The sequence below is a fragment of the Hyaloscypha bicolor genome, assembly GCF_002865645.1.
Source record: "Hyaloscypha bicolor E unplaced genomic scaffold K444scaffold_117, whole genome shotgun sequence".
NCBI classification, from domain to species: Eukaryota; Fungi; Ascomycota; class Leotiomycetes; order Helotiales; family Hyaloscyphaceae; genus Hyaloscypha; species Hyaloscypha bicolor.
Window position 1 is genome coordinate 829879 of NW_020194619.1, and position 16580 is coordinate 846458.

The 16580-nt window shown below is 52.6% G+C and overlaps 6 protein-coding genes across 6 annotated transcripts; 4 read left to right on the forward strand and 2 right to left on the reverse strand.

Moving 5' to 3' along the window:
* Positions 1-248: 248 nt before the first annotated feature.
* K444DRAFT_632140 (uncharacterized protein) lies at positions 249-1009 on the forward strand (the record flags this gene model as incomplete). Its single annotated transcript, XM_024883448.1, has 3 exons — positions 249-391; positions 561-710; positions 772-1009. 3 exons carry the CDS (start codon positions 249-251, stop codon positions 1007-1009), a joined length of 531 nt encoding a protein of 176 aa, XP_024733889.1.
* A 738-nt stretch (positions 1010-1747) lies between these two features.
* K444DRAFT_504724 (carbohydrate-binding module family 48 protein) lies at positions 1748-3557 on the forward strand (the record flags this gene model as incomplete). Its single annotated transcript, XM_024873385.1, has 2 exons — positions 1748-1906; positions 2391-3557. Coding segments are annotated over 2 exons (1326 nt in total), but the record flags the coding sequence as incomplete, so codon positions are not given.
* A 1168-nt stretch (positions 3558-4725) lies between these two features.
* On the reverse strand, positions 4726-8848 carry K444DRAFT_665446 (uncharacterized protein; the record flags this gene model as incomplete). Its single annotated transcript, XM_024887069.1, has 6 exons — positions 7927-8848; positions 7854-7879; positions 7699-7803; positions 6307-7510; positions 5978-6097; positions 4726-5922 (listed from the first exon to the last, which is right to left on the reverse strand). Exons 1-6 carry the CDS (start codon positions 8407-8409, stop codon positions 4726-4728), a joined length of 3135 nt encoding a protein of 1044 aa, XP_024733891.1. The 5' UTR covers positions 8410-8848.
* Positions 8849-10087: 1239 nt separating this feature from the next.
* On the forward strand, positions 10088-10550 carry K444DRAFT_42154 (uncharacterized protein). The gene has a single exon (XM_024872709.1). It carries the CDS (start codon positions 10226-10228, stop codon positions 10469-10471), a length of 246 nt encoding a protein of 81 aa, XP_024733892.1. The 5' UTR covers positions 10088-10225; the 3' UTR covers positions 10472-10550.
* Positions 10551-12127: 1577 nt separating this feature from the next.
* On the forward strand, positions 12128-13613 carry K444DRAFT_644696 (CNDP dipeptidase; the record flags this gene model as incomplete). Its single annotated transcript, XM_024884994.1, has 2 exons — positions 12128-13377; positions 13430-13613. The coding sequence occupies 2 exons, from the start codon at positions 12128-12130 to the stop codon at positions 13611-13613; spliced, it is 1434 nt and encodes a 477-aa protein (XP_024733893.1).
* Positions 13614-13771: 158 nt separating this feature from the next.
* Positions 13772-16489, reverse strand: K444DRAFT_644697 (ubiquitin carboxyl-terminal hydrolase-like protein; the record flags this gene model as incomplete). The annotated part of the gene is made up of 4 exons (XM_024884995.1): positions 13772-13916; positions 13970-16095; positions 16190-16257; positions 16462-16489. The coding sequence occupies 4 exons, from the start codon at positions 16487-16489 to the stop codon at positions 13772-13774; spliced, it is 2367 nt and encodes a 788-aa protein (XP_024733894.1).
* Positions 16490-16580: the final 91 nt, after the last annotated feature.

Here is a 16580-nt window from a genome sequence, read left to right on the forward strand (position 1 = left end):
CAATTATCAGGGTTTGGGACGCAGAACGGCTAATTCGAGGGCTTCAAGAGACTTTAGGGGGCTTCAGGGACTTCAGGGGGCTCCAGGAAGTGATCTCAGGCAACAAGGCACGAATTCAGGCAGCAGCAGGAACTGCAGCGTAGATTAGACCACTCCCGCATGGGCCTCAGGCCTGGAACGGTATATGACTAAATCAATCAATCAATCACTCCTCTGGCGGGCTGATCGTTTGGAGACTTGCTTCCAAGATGTCCCCGCAACAGCAGCGGCCTCATGCAAACTGGCAAGAAGCCAGAGCTGGGTTTCCAGTACAGGGGAAAGCGCCTCGCCGTTCAGATCAGATTGGGTCCGATAAAAGCCTGATGCTCAGGGTTGGCTCATTCTCATGGAGGTAGGTACTGTACTGGTATATCAAGTTCTATCATGTCTGTCTCAGCTGCAACGCTCCCTGTACCGGATGACTGCCCCTCGGGCTGTGAAGCCTAGTAGTTAACGCTCACACTGGGAGTTGTAATATTAGTCGCAAATTGAATTACTGCCTGCAATGCTCTTCACCCCAGCATACCTCCGGAGCCGAGCAGACGGCTCCCACCTGGGTCCCTCATAAGCAACGGCAATGGTGGATGGGTCACGGCAATGGATGGGCAAGGCAATGGATGGGCCATGTCTGGTAGTTCTACAATGAGGTCAGAGCATCTGACCTGCATCATGTGAGTTGCCGGTTTCGTCTGGACGGACTGGCCACGACGCGTAATTACAAACGCGATTCAGTGCAGTCAACGACAGCTCGAATCAGGGCCGATGTTGGGAGGCGCCAGCTCGAATACCGGTGCCCATTGCGGATGCGGATGCGGATGATTGTTGTTATCTCTCCCCTTGCCAGCTCGTACAGTATGGTTGTCGTCACAATGTGCAGAGTAGGGAGGTACGAAGGTACAGTATGGTACGGGAGTCGTTCGTCTCGGAGCTGCGGGCTGCAGGGGGAGCTCCCAGCCCCTCTCTCAGATAGTTGGGGGATGGGGGAGAGGATATTGTATTGAGAGAGCAGGTGTGCGCGGAACAATATATGTACAGCTTGCTCTCGGAAAGGAAGGCACATCCACGCTCTCTGCCCTGCGCTGCTCTGCTCGCTGCTGCTCTGACCGCTCGGCGCTGTGCTGCTCCGCTCCGTTCCGCCCCGCCCCGCCCCGCTGGTCAAAGGCCGTCCGAGGCCGTCCGAGGCTTCGCTACGCCAACCAGAGGCGCGGCGCCAACACCAATCAGCCCAACTGGCCTTCCCCTTCCGCCTGCCACCTTTATTCCCTCGCCAATCAAGCAAGCTCCCTCACCCATTTCAATTAATTGACGAACTGGATCGTCCCCCGTCGCCATCGCCATCGCCATCGCCGTCGCCATTCTGGCCCTCAACTGATCCCCTCCCATCCATCCTCCCATTCTCATCTTTTGTCCGTCTCTTAATCTTCGCCCTCCCCCACCCCCATCGAGCCAAGCAGCAGTACATCATCTCGACGTCAGACGCTCGCGTTTTGCGCTGCCAATCGCTATTTCAACGGCTTTGTGGCGCCCTGAAACCTACTCCCCGATATCGAATCTGATCGAATCCGAATCCTACCTTTTGGGGATATCTCCCGCCACGAGATCTGCAACAGTTCTTCAGCTGTAGCAATTGCCCGTCCGTTGTTCGACGACACCGAATCGCACTTCATACATTGTCGCAGCGTTTCGAGCTTCCTACCAACAATCAAACATGGGCACCTTCGTGTTCAAGTGGGAGCATGACGCATCAGAGGTCTACGTGACTGGCACATTTGACGACTGGACGAAGAGCGAGAAGCTGATTCAGACTGGCAATGTCTTCGAGAAGAATGTGACGCTACCGAGCGCGGCCGAGAAGATATACTACAAGGTGCGTAAGGACAAATTGAGTGCAACAATCGCGCAGAAGGGTCGAAATTTTTGCTCCAAACATCTCGACGTGTTGAGCTCCGCCGCCAAGTGGATAGGGAGGGTCTCAAAATACATTCCTGCGGGGGTGCGTCCCTCAGGAATGCGACAGAACTTTATCTGGAGACAGGATGCTGGACCCCTGGCATCGTATCTGCATTTGACCTATGACGCGGTTTGGCCAGCCTCGCCATGCTTTTGTTTCGGGCGGTGAAGCTTTTCAAGTTGGAAATCCGCCGCTTCCAGGTTACCTAGCAGGCAGTGGTCTTGATTGGGATGCCTGTGCTTGGACCACACCGCCCCTGTGTCGCCTATTCCCAACCCCGCCACCAGCTGTGAACAGCTGAGTTCTCTTAAACAAGATCCCCTCCCCTTTCAACGTTCACATCGTTCCATAAGACAATTGCCTCGGCGACCTTTTTACTGATAATTCCTTCCCTTTGCAGTTTGTTGTCGATGGTGAATGGGTTACCGATCCCACTGCCCCTCAAGAGAAAGACGCTTCAGGCAACCTAAACAACGTCCTCACCACAGACCGAATCGTCAAGCACACGCCCGAGTCAGCTGGTATCATGTCTGGAGTTGCTCCTACATCCACGACAGCTGAACTGGCGAAGAATGTTCCACTCGAAAAGACTGGCTCATCAGACCTGCCAGGCACTTTCCCCGAGACCCCAGCTGCTGTTGAAAAAGGCGACTTCTCCGTGGCCCCTCTCCCAGCTTTCGATGGGGCTATCAATCCCATAAAGCTTGCCCCTGGCGAGAAAGTCCCGGATCCAAGCTCGTTCACGAACAATACTGTCACCTCTGGAGTTCGCGATGACCCCGAGCTTGTTGCCGCTGCTGCCAAGGAGGAACAGCAGCCAGAACCAACCTTCAGCGTCGCACCACTTCCAGCCTTTCCGGGTGGCGTCAACCCGGTCAAGGTTGCACCTGGGGAAAAGATTCCCGAATCGAGCACGTTGACGGGCAATACTATTCATTCGGCGGTCACGACCGACAAAGAGTCCTACGAAAAGAGTGGTGGGTTGGGAAATGCTCCTGTTCTTCCTCCGGTCGTCACCCCTCAAAGTGAGCGGGATCAAAAAGGCACCGGCATTCTTGATCTTCCACCCATTTCGAAGAAGTTGATTCCGGAGTCAAGCTTACCAATTGGAGGTACAGGTGCAGAGACCTTCGATGCTGGTCCAACGATCCAATCTTCCGGCCCAGCAAGCACTACCGCCCAACTTGCCGCAGCTGTGCCTCTCGAATCATCTAAAGTACCAGAAGTTGTGAAGGAAAGCCAAGCAGAGGCAGGAGTAGGGCCAGAAGCCAGTGCCGTTCCGGAAGAGGTTAAGGAGAAGAGCGCCGTGGAGAAGGAGCTCTTGGGCCATGTTCCCGTCGCCCCAGCTACCTCCGAGGGAATTGCAGAACATCCCAACTCTGTCAGCGCCCCAGCAAAGGATACACCGGAAGTAGTAAAGGAATCAATCGCCGAATCAGGCCAGAGCCCTGAAGCTGCTGCGAACGAGGAAGCCGTGTTGGAGAAAAAAGCTGTGGAAAAGGAACTTCTCTCCGAGATCAAGCCCGAAACCTCTACTGGTGAACCTGCACCAAAGGGAACTTCTGCTGGGACCTCGGGAGGCTTGAATCCACCCGCATCCCCTGCAAAGCCTATCGAGTCACGTGAAGTGTCGCCTGGGACCGTACCAGGCGAAAGAACTCCGGCGGCAATGACCACCACGGATAAGACCACTCCAGCGAAAGATACAACAACCAGCCCTTCCACACCCTCCAAGGCTACACCTGGGAGCAGCAAGGCGGCAGATAGTCCTGCAAGTGTCTCGACAGCAGATAAGACGGACAAGAAGAAGAAGCGACTCAGCTTTTTCGGAAAACTCAAGGCCAAACTAAGCGACAAGAAGAATTAAGATTTTGTATGGCGCTGGCAGATCACGCCACGACCTTCTAGTGTTAGGGCAGCCGCACTCCCGAGTGTACGATATTGGCAAAGCGCTTTCCCCATCCTGGGTATAATGTGGACGACGAGGAGACGAGAGGGAAGATCCATGGGGGCCCGTCTTGATACCGAATCTTGCTACTTGCGTTTTCCGAGTCTCCCTGTTTCTTTTCAATACCATTTCTTCTCGCGTGCATTGTCATCATTGGGGGTTCCGTGGCTCGTCAGAAGAGTGAGAGTTGGTCGATAGTTTGGAAAAGTGTAGATAATATTTGGGAGCTAGTTTAGGCTAGTTTGCCAATGCATTTCAATAATTACTCTAGTAGATATGCACATACGCTTGCCAAGTGGTGTGGTCTTTCCATGCATGCGTGTATTCAACCGTTCTTTTATTTTGTAGTCGCTGAGGGACATGAGAAACTATTTACCATTTCTACAGAATCGCCTTTTCTCCTTCTAAGTTCTACCATGCAAGGGTATCATGATCATGCTATGCCCGCTGAATTGAACGAATGAATGCCCAACACTCCATCTTAATATCACACCTGACTATGCACAGAAAATACAGGTTGAAATGGGAGGCTTTGGTTGACAACAAGGGGAGCCAGTGAAACGAGCAATGCAAGAAACATTGAGCAAAAAACATGTATAATAGGAATCAAGAAACCCAACATTAAGGAAATTCATCCACCTCATGACTCATGAACACATCACTAGCTCCAAGCCCGGGAAGAAACGAACAGACGTGCCGACTGCATGCTAATACAAAAGCAAATTGCAAAATAAGGTACCGAACCAAGGCTCATGAACGAAAAGAAAGCAAGCAAAGAAAGGGAAATTTAGAACCACTTCGTTCGTCCACCGTCTTTTGTTCTTCCACCTTCTTTGATTTTAGTCAGAACCGTGACTGCATCAACGAGCAGGCCGCTCTTATTGCCCACACTTTCAAATTCAAGGCGCTGTCGAACTGCATCGATAACACCAGTAGTATCGCACTTGACAGCTGCTTTGCTGGTCAAAAGCTCTTCCGCGCTGAGGTTCAAAATATCATTGGCATATTTGACGGCTTTAAGATGGGAAGTGCCAGAACTCGTGGCTTCATCGATGTCCATTGCCCCGATTGCCGTGGAAGAATTGCTACGGGAAAGTGTGCCGTTGTTCGCGCCGCTGGAATTCTGGTATCGATGTCCAAAGGCCCAACAAATCAGCGCGGAAACGTACAAACTCCAGTAGTCTGATATGCAGTGCGGGGTGTTTGGGCGGTCATCAGGAGATGATGTCCAGGGCTGGGTCAACGATTCAGAGAGGATTCGGCAGGCGTGGCGTGTGGCCTGCGCAGCGGCAAGAGAAGTGGACCATATCTTGAGGCGAGATTGAGCAGCGTGGAAGGCCGATGGTGGCGTGATCTTCCAGGCAAAAACCCAAGTATCCCCTGCTATCGCTAGCAAGTCATGTAGAGGGGTGTGATATAAAGCAAGGTATGTGTGTGCCTGTGGAGAATTCGGGAAAAGTGTCATAAAATTGTCGATCGTAGGGTGCATCTGTGGAAGGAGGTCGTTTGGATAGGTCGGATCCTCGCGAGGGGGGAGACTCGAGGTGAACCAACAGATCAGGAGCGATTGGGTAAATGAGGACGTGCTGAAGATATCTTGAGTGGACAGGTCTTGCTCCACCAAGCGCAGCGGCTGAGTTTGGTGGTTTGGTCGCTGGACTAGCCACTCTGAGGCACTCCCGGCATTCCAAACGTGGTCCTGGGCAGGCAGGCAAACTAGAAATCTCGATTCGTCGGTGGGGGTTTTGAATCGGGATTGCTGGTGGTACATGGCTTGGTGTACATCGAACATGAAGCACGCACTTAGCAAGCGTCGCCTCGCCTCCTTCTCGAGCCATTGTGACCAATTGCTATTTTCATCAAGGTTCGGTTGGCCTTCTGCTTGCGCTTGTGCACCGAACCGATCGATTAATGCATTGGCTGAAGTTGCCTCGCTAGGGGTCTGAATCGTTTGGGTAGTGCCGTGGTCAAAATCATTCAAAAGCTGCCTCCTGTTAGCTTACACACTGATTCGGACAAGGTTGTCAGCGGCAACTGACTCTGGAATAAAGCTCTTCAAAATGTCTAGATAATCGAACAACAACTTTTCGTCCTCTGAAACGGGTGTAAAATTCGGTCAGAAGTATTGCTTGCATGGTATGAGTGCTCCAGTTGAGACACTATCGGAAGGTCAGTCAGCCAGCTTCTCCCGCGTGATAAATCTGATAGAGGTGCTCGTTCCACCGCTGTTTGGCACAGGGATGAAGGGAAGACCTAGTTTCTCGGAAACAAATATGAAGCTGTGATGGGGCCACTTTACCCATCTCCATGCCCGAAAAGGTCACATCGGACAGGCAGTGCAACGAGCGTGCATGAGGAGCACACTTACTAGTTCTATGCCTTTCCTGCAGGCTTCGTTGAATTCGGAACCCTGCGTTCGGGCTTCGAGGGAATCATGATATTGCGTGCCAATAGCTGCCATGGCTATTGTAAGTAGGTTATCTTGTGTGCGGTCGAATGTGGGGCGATGAATGATTGGAAAAAGTGGATGAAAATATTGCCAGTAGCTAGAAAGATAGAGATCGAATTGCGGTTGTGCTCCGTACAAAGCCATCGTTGTAGTGTCAATGTTAAAGAACTCTAACAGTATTTCTTTCGGTCTTCTGGCCGCGCTTGCCAACCCCGAATCGGATATTCTTGAGGCAGATGCTGGAAAATGTTGAGCCAATGGCTTGATATACGTCGAGAGGGCTGGAGTACCCACTGATTCCATATAAATGCCGCCAAACGGGCCGCCGGGTACATCCAGGAGCTGGCGCCCTCTGGATGGAGGTGTCATTCGGGGCGACATGTAGGGCGTGTCATATTGGTCCAGCATGGAGTCGAAAGGTGTCGCTCGTAGGTCCTGAGGCGTGACGCTGGCAGGAGTAGCCGACCAGAGCGCTGCTGTTACTGGCCAGTCTGAGATTGAAGCTGACCGACCCCGTTGAGTCCATTGAGGAAGATTTCTCGGTCCGTCCGATTGAGTCGAGTAAGTGCTGTCAGACGCCGATGAACACCAGGGGGAGTTGTCTTGCGTGTAACTGAGACCTGGCGTATAGGTCTCTTCGGGGATTCTCAAAAGTGGCAACTGAGGCGTGGTAGGATAGCCTGTAAACTGAGCATTTCCTCCTTCATCATACACCTCGTTAAATTGGGACTGGGCCGCACGAGTATAGTTGTTTTGATTAGCCATTTGGTCATAGTTTCCAGATGGCCTGGACCCTGAGCCTGGTGACGTTGGCTGATAGGCATTTGTTTCGGGTAATTGAGCTTGGCTTGCAGATCTTTTGTTTGAGGATCCCGGTCCTGGAGAGAAGTTTACTGCCTGGAAACTTGTTGTGATGGTGCTGAACGATGAGGCAGTCATTGAACTCTCACCACTCCCACTCGTTCTGGGAGTCAAGGAGTCGGTTGGTGAGGTCTGGTTCGCAGCTCTACCCGCCTGGGACGGTGTTTCTACCTTGAGAGAGGGAGTCCGGCTCTCGGATGCGCTTGATGATGCTCTGCTGCGGGGATCCCCTGATTTGTAGGCTTTCTCGCCTTGGGTCTCACTACATTTGATCAGCGTTCGGGCCAAGTTTTTCGAGTGGAGCTGAAGATAAAGACAGCGCCAGGCTAGATCATGGTTTGCTGTGCAGATTCAGGTCTTTTGAAGACTAGAAATTGTAGCACTTTAGAATATCAAGTGAAATTGGGCACGGTACGCACGAATTACTGGGGACACGCTAGAGAGACTTACTGGCGATGCAAGTGTCGAGCTAAGAGATCTGGCCGGTGGAAAGCTCTCTCGCAATCCTCGAATGTACATGGGTAGGCAGGTTTCTGGTGACTGAGTTGGTGACGCCTGATCTTATGTCAGCACAATATAACTGTAAACTCGCAGGGACCATTTACCTTAAATGCTCTGCTCTCGTGAAGGTCTGTAACTTGATTAGCACATACAGGTCGAACAGAGATGGGAGCGCACCTTGACTGGGCGGCATAGCTCGCACGTGTGAACGGGTACACCCTTCTTTGCTCTGCTAATGCGCCCTGTCACAGGCGTGTACTTCACAGGCATATCTGCTGCTGGCTCAGATCCTCTTGATGATTGTGGAGGACTCCCCGACATGCTGGCTTGATTGGAGCCTCCTGGCTGATACCCTGAGAAGTCCATACCTTCCCCGGTGGTGCTACTACGCCGGCGAGAGATGTTTTGGCGTGCGGCTGTGGGCTGAGCAGCGGGCTTCGAGACTCGGTTTGATCTGCGCCGCCTGAGAGGGGTCTTGCCCTTGAAGCTGTTGTTCTTGTCGTCGTCGTCGTCGTCGTCGATGGGCGGCGATGACGTCTCAGATGATGGTACGATGGCAGCACGGGAGGCTTGTTGCTGGGCGGCTTCCTTCGACCTTCTATAGGCCTGGGACTCGAACGGCTCCACGTCGACATCCATGATATCTTTGAGGCTCGACATGATTGATGATGCTTGAATTGGAAACGAGATCTGAGAAATCCTTACAGCCTTGCACAGCCTGGCTGGAATAGAATAGATCTGCCAGGGGCCAAAATCTCAGCGCAGGAACGGCTCTTTTGTTGACAAGGCCGAGGCTTAGAAAGGGTGTCTGCGTCTGGAATAGACGCGACGGCTCAAGGCTAGGGCGTAGCTTTTTTTACTGCTGATGAGAGAGAGAGGGAGCTTCACCTCTCGCAGTCTCGAAGCGTTGGGTATGGGTACACAACCAAGACAGAGCCTACCGCGGGGGGGCATTGCTGAGCATGGCGATTATGTTTAGAATGGAGAAGGAGAATTGAATGGATGAAGTGAGGAAGACGGGTGGAGGTGGAGGTGTGAAAGGCTCGGTCCGGCGACTGCACCGCACTGCACTGCACAGCTCCCCTCTTCCCTTGTCGCGCGATCCTTGGGGGGGGGGGGGGGGGGCAGCCCCTGGCAGCCACCAAACATGGGACGCTCTGGCGTCCCGGGCGGCCATCATCCACCCATCCAGACATCCAAGCCAGTCCGGAAGAGGGTCGAGGACATCAACGGAGGCCAGAAATAGCCAATTGGTGGGCGCGTCGTCGAGTTAAGCGCCCGTTAGTGCGGCAGCAAACGCAGCCGGCGGATGGACGACGTTCGAGGCTGGGGAGGAGGAGAGCGGCGGCAGGGAGGAGGCGAGAGGCTTCCCGGCCTCCTTGAGGTTTCTTCCAGATTAAGCATCGTGGAGGGGGTTGGCGATGGGAGCTACTGCACGAGCAGGGACGGGGGGGCAGCGTTCTGTTGTGGCATCAGAGCTTCACGTCGCGACAGGGGCAAGCAAGCGCAGATGATCGATGCCAAGCGGAGTTGAGCGGCCAGCTGGATGGAGGAGCACTACTCCCCAAGAATACTTCGCACTCCTGGATCGAGCTGCCTCGAGGTATGGATGCACAATAATAGCCGTCGGGAGAGATCAGCCATAGACCAGAGCACCGGACTCGGCGCAAAGTGCAGCAGCCCAGCAGCAGCCCAGCAGCAGCCCAGCAGCGCGGTTGGCAGCTCCCAGGACCAGGAGCAATCTGCTGGGTCGCCTGGGTTAATCATACAGCTGCATGTCCAGTCCAGGCGCCAAGGGGCACACAGCATCTGTCAGACGCAGCGCCTCGCCTGTCCAGCTCTATATTTAAACTACTTGCAGACGCTTGCAGACGCGTGCGCCTCTATCCATGCCTGGACGACGCGCTTTTCCACGACACTACCGCCCCGCCGTCGCTCACGGACAGTGCGGGCAGGTGAACATTTGCGCCGGCGCCAGATCTATGTGTGGTAAACAGTAGAGCATTGACGTGGCGTGGTTAGAGTGTGGAAAACAGGGAGGAAGTTGGCGAGAGTACGGAATAGAAGCAGTTCAGGAGATGACGACTCGCTCTTCAATGCAGACTACTGCATGCTCCGTCAAGTTGGAAATTCCACGGATCTTGTGCAGAGTTTCTGAATCTGGAGGGTTGCGGAGATCCTCAAATAGGCACAGGGAGCGGTTCTTTTCCCCAGCCCCCATTCCCCAGACCCAAACAGAAAGCCCCTGCATTTCCAGCACTTGACGTTGCAACGCCGTTGGCGCGATACAACCCGAGATCTCTCTGCTCTCTCTCTCCCTCTGCCGGGCCCATATCTTCATCTCCTCTCAAGAGACCTCAGTGGTAGGCACCCCAGCAGAATCATATCTTTTGTTCAAGCCAAGATCGGTCAATGATCTGCGCAGAAGATTGCGCAGGGGAACCGTCGTTTGCGTTTCTGATTGGCGAATGGTACGATGGCAAGTACACGGACTACACAGAGGAAGTGCTTGTCCCTATCTTGTGCATGCCGCCTGTCTGCCTGTCTGTCTGGATGTCTGTCTGTCTCTAAGGAAATAACAACCGTCCGATTTCTTTGCCCAATTTCAAAGGCGTGCTGGCTTCAAGCATTACTGGTCCATGTCACCGTTCCTTACGTTCGCAGGGAGCCAAGAGCCAGCCGATTTTGGCTTCCTTTCGTTGTCGAAAGTGCCAAAATTTGACCTTCGATCTGTCCGTTCCGTAACTCCGTTCATCAGCCTCTGATATTGTTGTTATCCTCTCCTACTCCTCTACTGTTTGCTTCGAAACAGAGTTCGAAAGGCTGAGCTCTGATGCGACGCTGACTGGAAAAGCATTCCAATCTGCGGGGCATCCAAAAGTTTTCTTGCCTGCACGGAAACCCCGTTGTTTTGCATACCCCCATGGAAACGTCTTTCCCGTCCAAACATCTGCGACTGTTTCTCACGCTGCCCTCCCTACCCTCCCTGCCCGCTTTGATCTCGTCAACTAACTTCCACTCGAGCACAGCTGCGGCCCAGCATTGGATTCTGAGACGGGGAGAGAACCCGTCTGCAGGGACCTGTATTGTTCCTGATCGCAGCGTCGTGAAGCACAGAGAGGGGAGGGTTGGGTTGGGTTGTTGGATGTGGCGTTCGTGGCTGGTGCCCACCCGCTGCGCCCGTGTCTCAAAATAGAGCCCGCTTGCGCTCCTGCGTGTATGCAACTTGCCTCCAATCCAGTCACTGTCGGAATGAATGCAGATACTTCCGTGATTGACTCGAAATAGAAGATAAAAAGCTTCTAGAAACCTTTTTGGGGGTCTCCCATCGTGTGCAGCACTGCAGGGCAGGTTTTGGGATTCAACAGCCCTGGTGGAGTATTTTGAGGTTCGAGTTGCACTATTGTTTATGCACTGGCGATCTCTCGGGTTTACTGCACGTCAGAATTCATCCCCATTTGTGCAGGCTGTCGTCGTTGTGCAGGTGTATCAAGCAAGAATAGAAATCTTTCTGATCTCACATCCAGGAATTGTCACTTGCTGACGTGGGCCTCCAAATGACTGCTTTCTTCAAGTTTCTCTCGTGCTTCTCAACCGAGTGTCGGTGCCAAAGATATCAATGTCCTCCTAAGAATATCGATTTGACCTGACCGAAGAGATCACTTCCAAGGTTATTTGTAGATGGGCCGCAACTTGGCACTGGTTCAAGTTTTGGCGCCATTGCCTTTGCAAGACGCAAATAGTACCGCCACGGCGACAACGTCTCCTCCATGCCCATTATTACTGAAATTTCTTCCTCATTGCACTGAAACGTGTAGGTACTATTGTTCTCAATCCTCGCAAGAGGCGAGAGGTACATGACTTGAGAGAGACTGAGCGCGTGCCGCAGCATAGCCAGAACCTGACCACCAACGGTACGTACTATATGAAGACTCTCGGCGTCTTATCGAGAACTCCTTAGAAGGCTGCTAGAGTAGTCCCGCGTGGGAGTATTAGCAGGAAAATCGGCGTCCACTCTAGTCCCGAGGCCACGGTACTCTTCGAGGTAAGGTGGAGAGGGACCTGGAGACCTGGCTGGTACTTAGTAGTAGGTACTTTCGTACCTTCCCGCATTCCCCGCGCGTGAATTCGCCTAATAAAGCGGGTAGGTGGGGTTGCGAGTTAAGAGACATCCACCCTCGGCTGGGCACTTCATCTTCAAATGCTCATCAGCTCCGGAACTTGGCTCTCACGAACGACGCGAGCCCGCAACCTTCTCAGAGTCCTGTCCTTTCGGAGTCCCCCCGGCCAATTGTATTCAGAGACACCGGCAGCCGCGATTTCATTCTCGTGTCCAGTTCGAACGATTCTGCCTGGTCCCATTCGCTCACATCGGAAGATGGCTCCTCAACTAGATGGCTACTTCAAGCAAGTGGATTCTCTCTCCGACCATTTTATCGAGCGGCTTCGAAAAGCGGTAGCAATTCCGTCCATCTCTGCTGATGAAGAACGACGACCTGATGTTGTCCGCATGGGAGAATTCCTCGCGGCTGAGCTCTCAGCTCTAGGTGCAGGGGTCCAGCAGCGACCGCTGGGAAAGCAGCCTGGGAAAGAACACCTCGAACTCCCCCCTGTCGTCATTGCTCGCTATGGAAATGATAGGAAGAAGCGCACCATTTTGGTATACGGCCACTACGATGTACAGCCGGCTGGGAAAGAGGACGGCTGGGCCACCGAGCCTTTCGAACTTACGATTGACGACAAAGGACGAATGTTCGGCAGAGGCAGTACAGACGACAAGGGGCCTGTCTTGGGTTGGTTGAATGCAATTGAGGCACATCAGAAGGCTGGCGTCGACTTTCCGGTCAACTTGCTCATGTGCTTCGAGGGCATGGAGGAATATGGATCAGAGGGCTTGGACGACTTCATAAACGCAGAGGCGAAGAAGTTCTTTGCCGACGCAGACGCCGTATGCATATCTGACAATTATTGGCTTGGAACGGAGAAGCCTTGCCTGACATACGGGCTTCGCGGTTGCAGTTACTACTCAGTGGAGATTTCAGGACCTGGCCAGGACCTTCACAGTGGTGTTTTCGGCGGTACAGCTCAAGAACCTATGACGGACCTGATGCGTATCCTGGCAAGTCTGGTTGACACAGACGGCAAAATTCAAATCCCAGGTCTGGCTGAACTTGTCGCTCCCCTGACGGAGGAAGAGAAGTCATTGTACGGCAACATTGCCTTCACAATGGACAATCTCTACGAATCTCTTGGTAGTCAGACCTCCATCCACCCGGACAAAGAGCGCACTCTGATGGCCAGATGGAGATATCCCTCCCTCTCAGTACATGGCGTCGAGGGAGCCTTTTCGCAACCCGGTGCTAAGACCGTCATCCCAGCCAAGGTCATCGGAAAGTTCTCAATCCGTACAGTACCAAACATGGAATCTGAGGATGTCGACCGTCTTGTATTCAAGTACATTGACGAGCAGTTCAAAAAGCTCGGGAGTAAGAACACTTGCAAGTGCACTTTGCAGAACGCTGGCAAATGGTGGGTTGCAAGTCCCAAGCACTGGAACTTCACAGCAGCGAGCAAGGCAGTAGAGAAGGTGTGGGGCGTGAAGCCTGATTTAACCAGGGAAGGTGGCAGGTCAGTTTTGCTTCACTACTCAGCACGTCAAACTTACTAATTGTTGTGACAGTATTCCGGTGACTCTAACATTTGAGCAAGCGACAGGAAAGAATGTACTTCTTCTTCCCATGGGCAGCTCGACAGACGCGGCGCATTCGATCAATGAAAAGCTTGACAAAAAGAACTACATTGAGGGGATTAAGTTACTAGGAGCTTACTTGCACTATGTTGCGGAGGAGCCAATGGTTAACTGAGAGTAGCTCATTAATCATCCCGATGAGCCATTTTGTGTATGCAACGCATTGTAGCAGATCATTGCTCCGCTCCACTTTTGGTCTTCAAAGTCTATCTATGGATGGTGCTCTGGACGCCAACAACCCCCGGATTGTAATTTTCTACGCCCTCCGCCAAATTACGTCCGCTTGAAAAAGTAGACATAAGCGAATTTCTTCATTTCCTCAACGTCTAATGCCTTGACAACCTTCTCGTCATTGTAAAGAACCCATGCTGGAGCATCCTCCCCAGAGACTGATTTTCTAATGAATGCAACATAGTGTCTGGCAATGTTTTAGCTGGAGAACAAAAGCAGTAAACAAGTTGTATAGCATACCCAGCGTGAATGCTCGCGCCTTTGTGGCAGATGATAGATTGGAGCTGGAAGCTTGCCGGCAGCTCACGGTTTCCTGGAACTTCCTTGACAGCACCTGTGACAGGGCCTGCAGATTCTTCTTCTTCAAATTCTCCTTGATCGTCAGGATGGCTGAAAAGCCATTCGACGGCACGTTCCACGTCCCCACCAGTCTCCTTCAGGGCCTTGCGGGCCTGTGGTGGGCCGAATCCCATGGCACCAAGCATCTCGATCTTCTCTGGATCAGCTGTGCTTGTCGAAACTTGACCACCAAAATCGAGGGGTGCATCGATATCGGGATCTTCCATGTGCGCAAAAAGCCATTCCATTGCTGTGTTTGCATCCGCATTTCCAGTGGCGTGGAGAGCTTTCTCGCAACGGTTTCGCGGAAATCCCATCCCTTCGAGCTGTTGCGCAACTTCTTCGTTGGCCAAAAATGACGTTTTGCTCTCCACAGCGTCCTCGGGTAGAAGTTCTTCGGATGGCTGATAACCTGGCGACTTATATGCATCAAGAAGAAAAGGTTCGTCACCAACAACGACGGGAACATTGACCTTAGTAGGTACCCAATTGACAATCACAAAGCGCCGAGCGTTCACCACTAGCACGTCCGGGAAGGTTTGGAAAAGAGATCGCTTCGAGAACCCATCCTTACTGCCACAAGCCGAACACGTTAGTTCCACGATTTCCTGGGAAGTAAAGCTGTCCAGGCACTCTTTCAAGGTCACTGCTTCGTACTCATCAACCTTGGGGGTGGCACCAGCCTCTTCAGCTTCAGTTGCTGGCTGAGTGATCTTTCTGAGCGGGACTGGAATGGAAATGTTATCCTGTTCATCACTCCGATATCGAACCCGCTTGCAACTAAGACATTGCAAACGCTGCTCCATGACGAAACGGAAAGAACGGACTGGGTCCTGGAGAGGAGCCTTATGTTGAGAGCGGGTAATCAGTTTGAAAACATGGAGGAGAAGCTCAAAGGCATCTTGCTGCCGCATTGTCGAAAACTCTTCATGCCCTTTTCCGATCAGTACCTTGAGCATTGCTGGGGCAAGTCCTCTCTGGTAGGCAACCTCGGGCGAGTTTTCGGGGAAGCGAACGTCTGGGTCTGGATGAGAGTACCGGCCTGAAAGTAAGCCATCGCCCAGTTTGCGCAACTGGGTCTCTAGGTCCTGAGCAGGATCTTCAATGACGGGTAGTTCGGCCTGGGGGAGGTAATATCGGTCCTTGAACTGAGACAAATCGAATAGACACTGCAAGCTACTGGCCAAATAGCAGCTGTTCCCCAGGTTCTTGAGACCAGTGAAACCCCCTCCAAACAGCTTTTGAAGTTCATGGCCGTCTTCGTCAGTCATGGAGAACTCATATCGCATGTTCTCGTCCACCTGCATCTCGGTCAAGCTTTTCTCCGTCTTCTGGCGTTCCGCGAGGATGATTCCCCAGTGAGCCAGATGTTTGCCAAGATCATTGTCTATGCGTTCTTCATCACACGTATAGCAATAGACATCTGCCGTCCCCTCGGGCGTGATGGATCCCAGCTTGACAGCGACGGCGTGCCCGGTGGTGTTCTTGTGTTCCAGCCCATGGGAATGTCCGCGAAGCCCTCCGAACTGAGCACGGCCACAGCCAAGGTTACCACATTGCAGACATAGCCAAAGGTTTTCCTGCAAGTCACAAAGAGAACAGTGTCCAAGGTCCTGCGACTGGATCTGCCTTGGAGCTTCTTGCTGAAGAGTGAGAATGTGTTCACAAGAGGTGTAGACTTGCTCCCACGCCTTTACTTCCTCTTGCCTAGAGAACGTGTTTGCTTTCATCACTCCCTCTACTGCCGCGCCCAGCTTGCCCGTTAATTTGTCCACATTGTCAAGGTTGCATTCGTAGCATCTGACAGTTGTCTCGTAGTTGTATCTGTCCGCCTCCGTCTCCGCCGAGATTGCGATCTTTGTCATCTTCTGAGGTGGTTCATCGCGTACAACTACTCGGCGAGTTCGTCGGATATTCAAGACTAGGGGGTGGTTCTTGAGGGCGTAGTGGAGGTGAGAGTGCTTCCTGTCACCAGTACAACCGCCGTTGAAGCAGTAAAGGCAGACATCCAAACCGGCAGAATCATCCTATGGGCCTGAGTCAGCGTCTGCATCTTAGTTTTCCGAGTAAGCGATCACGAAACGGAAGTATTGAGATGGCACAGCAGTGTATGGGACCTACTATCGAGTCGAAGCACTGCGTGCAATCCTCTCTGTACACTGAGTGTGTCGGGCCAGGTGGATGCAGCTCTGTAAATCTTGTCAGCATTGGATACGAAAATAAGATACTTGGTCATGGCGGGGAATTTTTGCACAGCTGTTGGATCTACCAGGCTTTGGCTCTTGACATAGGTCGTTTGCCAGCAGGAGGGGCAGCCTGGTACTGGTTGGTCTGACACTTGTGCTCTTTATAGAAGATGTGCGGGGAAGATAAACTGGTAATTGAAGACTTACCAGCTGCGTTCACATGCTTGCAAGCCATCCTTGAGTGTTCGGCCGTTGGGGAGCGTGGTAATTGCGTGAAGGACGAAGTATTAAGGCTCGAGGGAGATTGATGCGCGCGGTCACGTGGG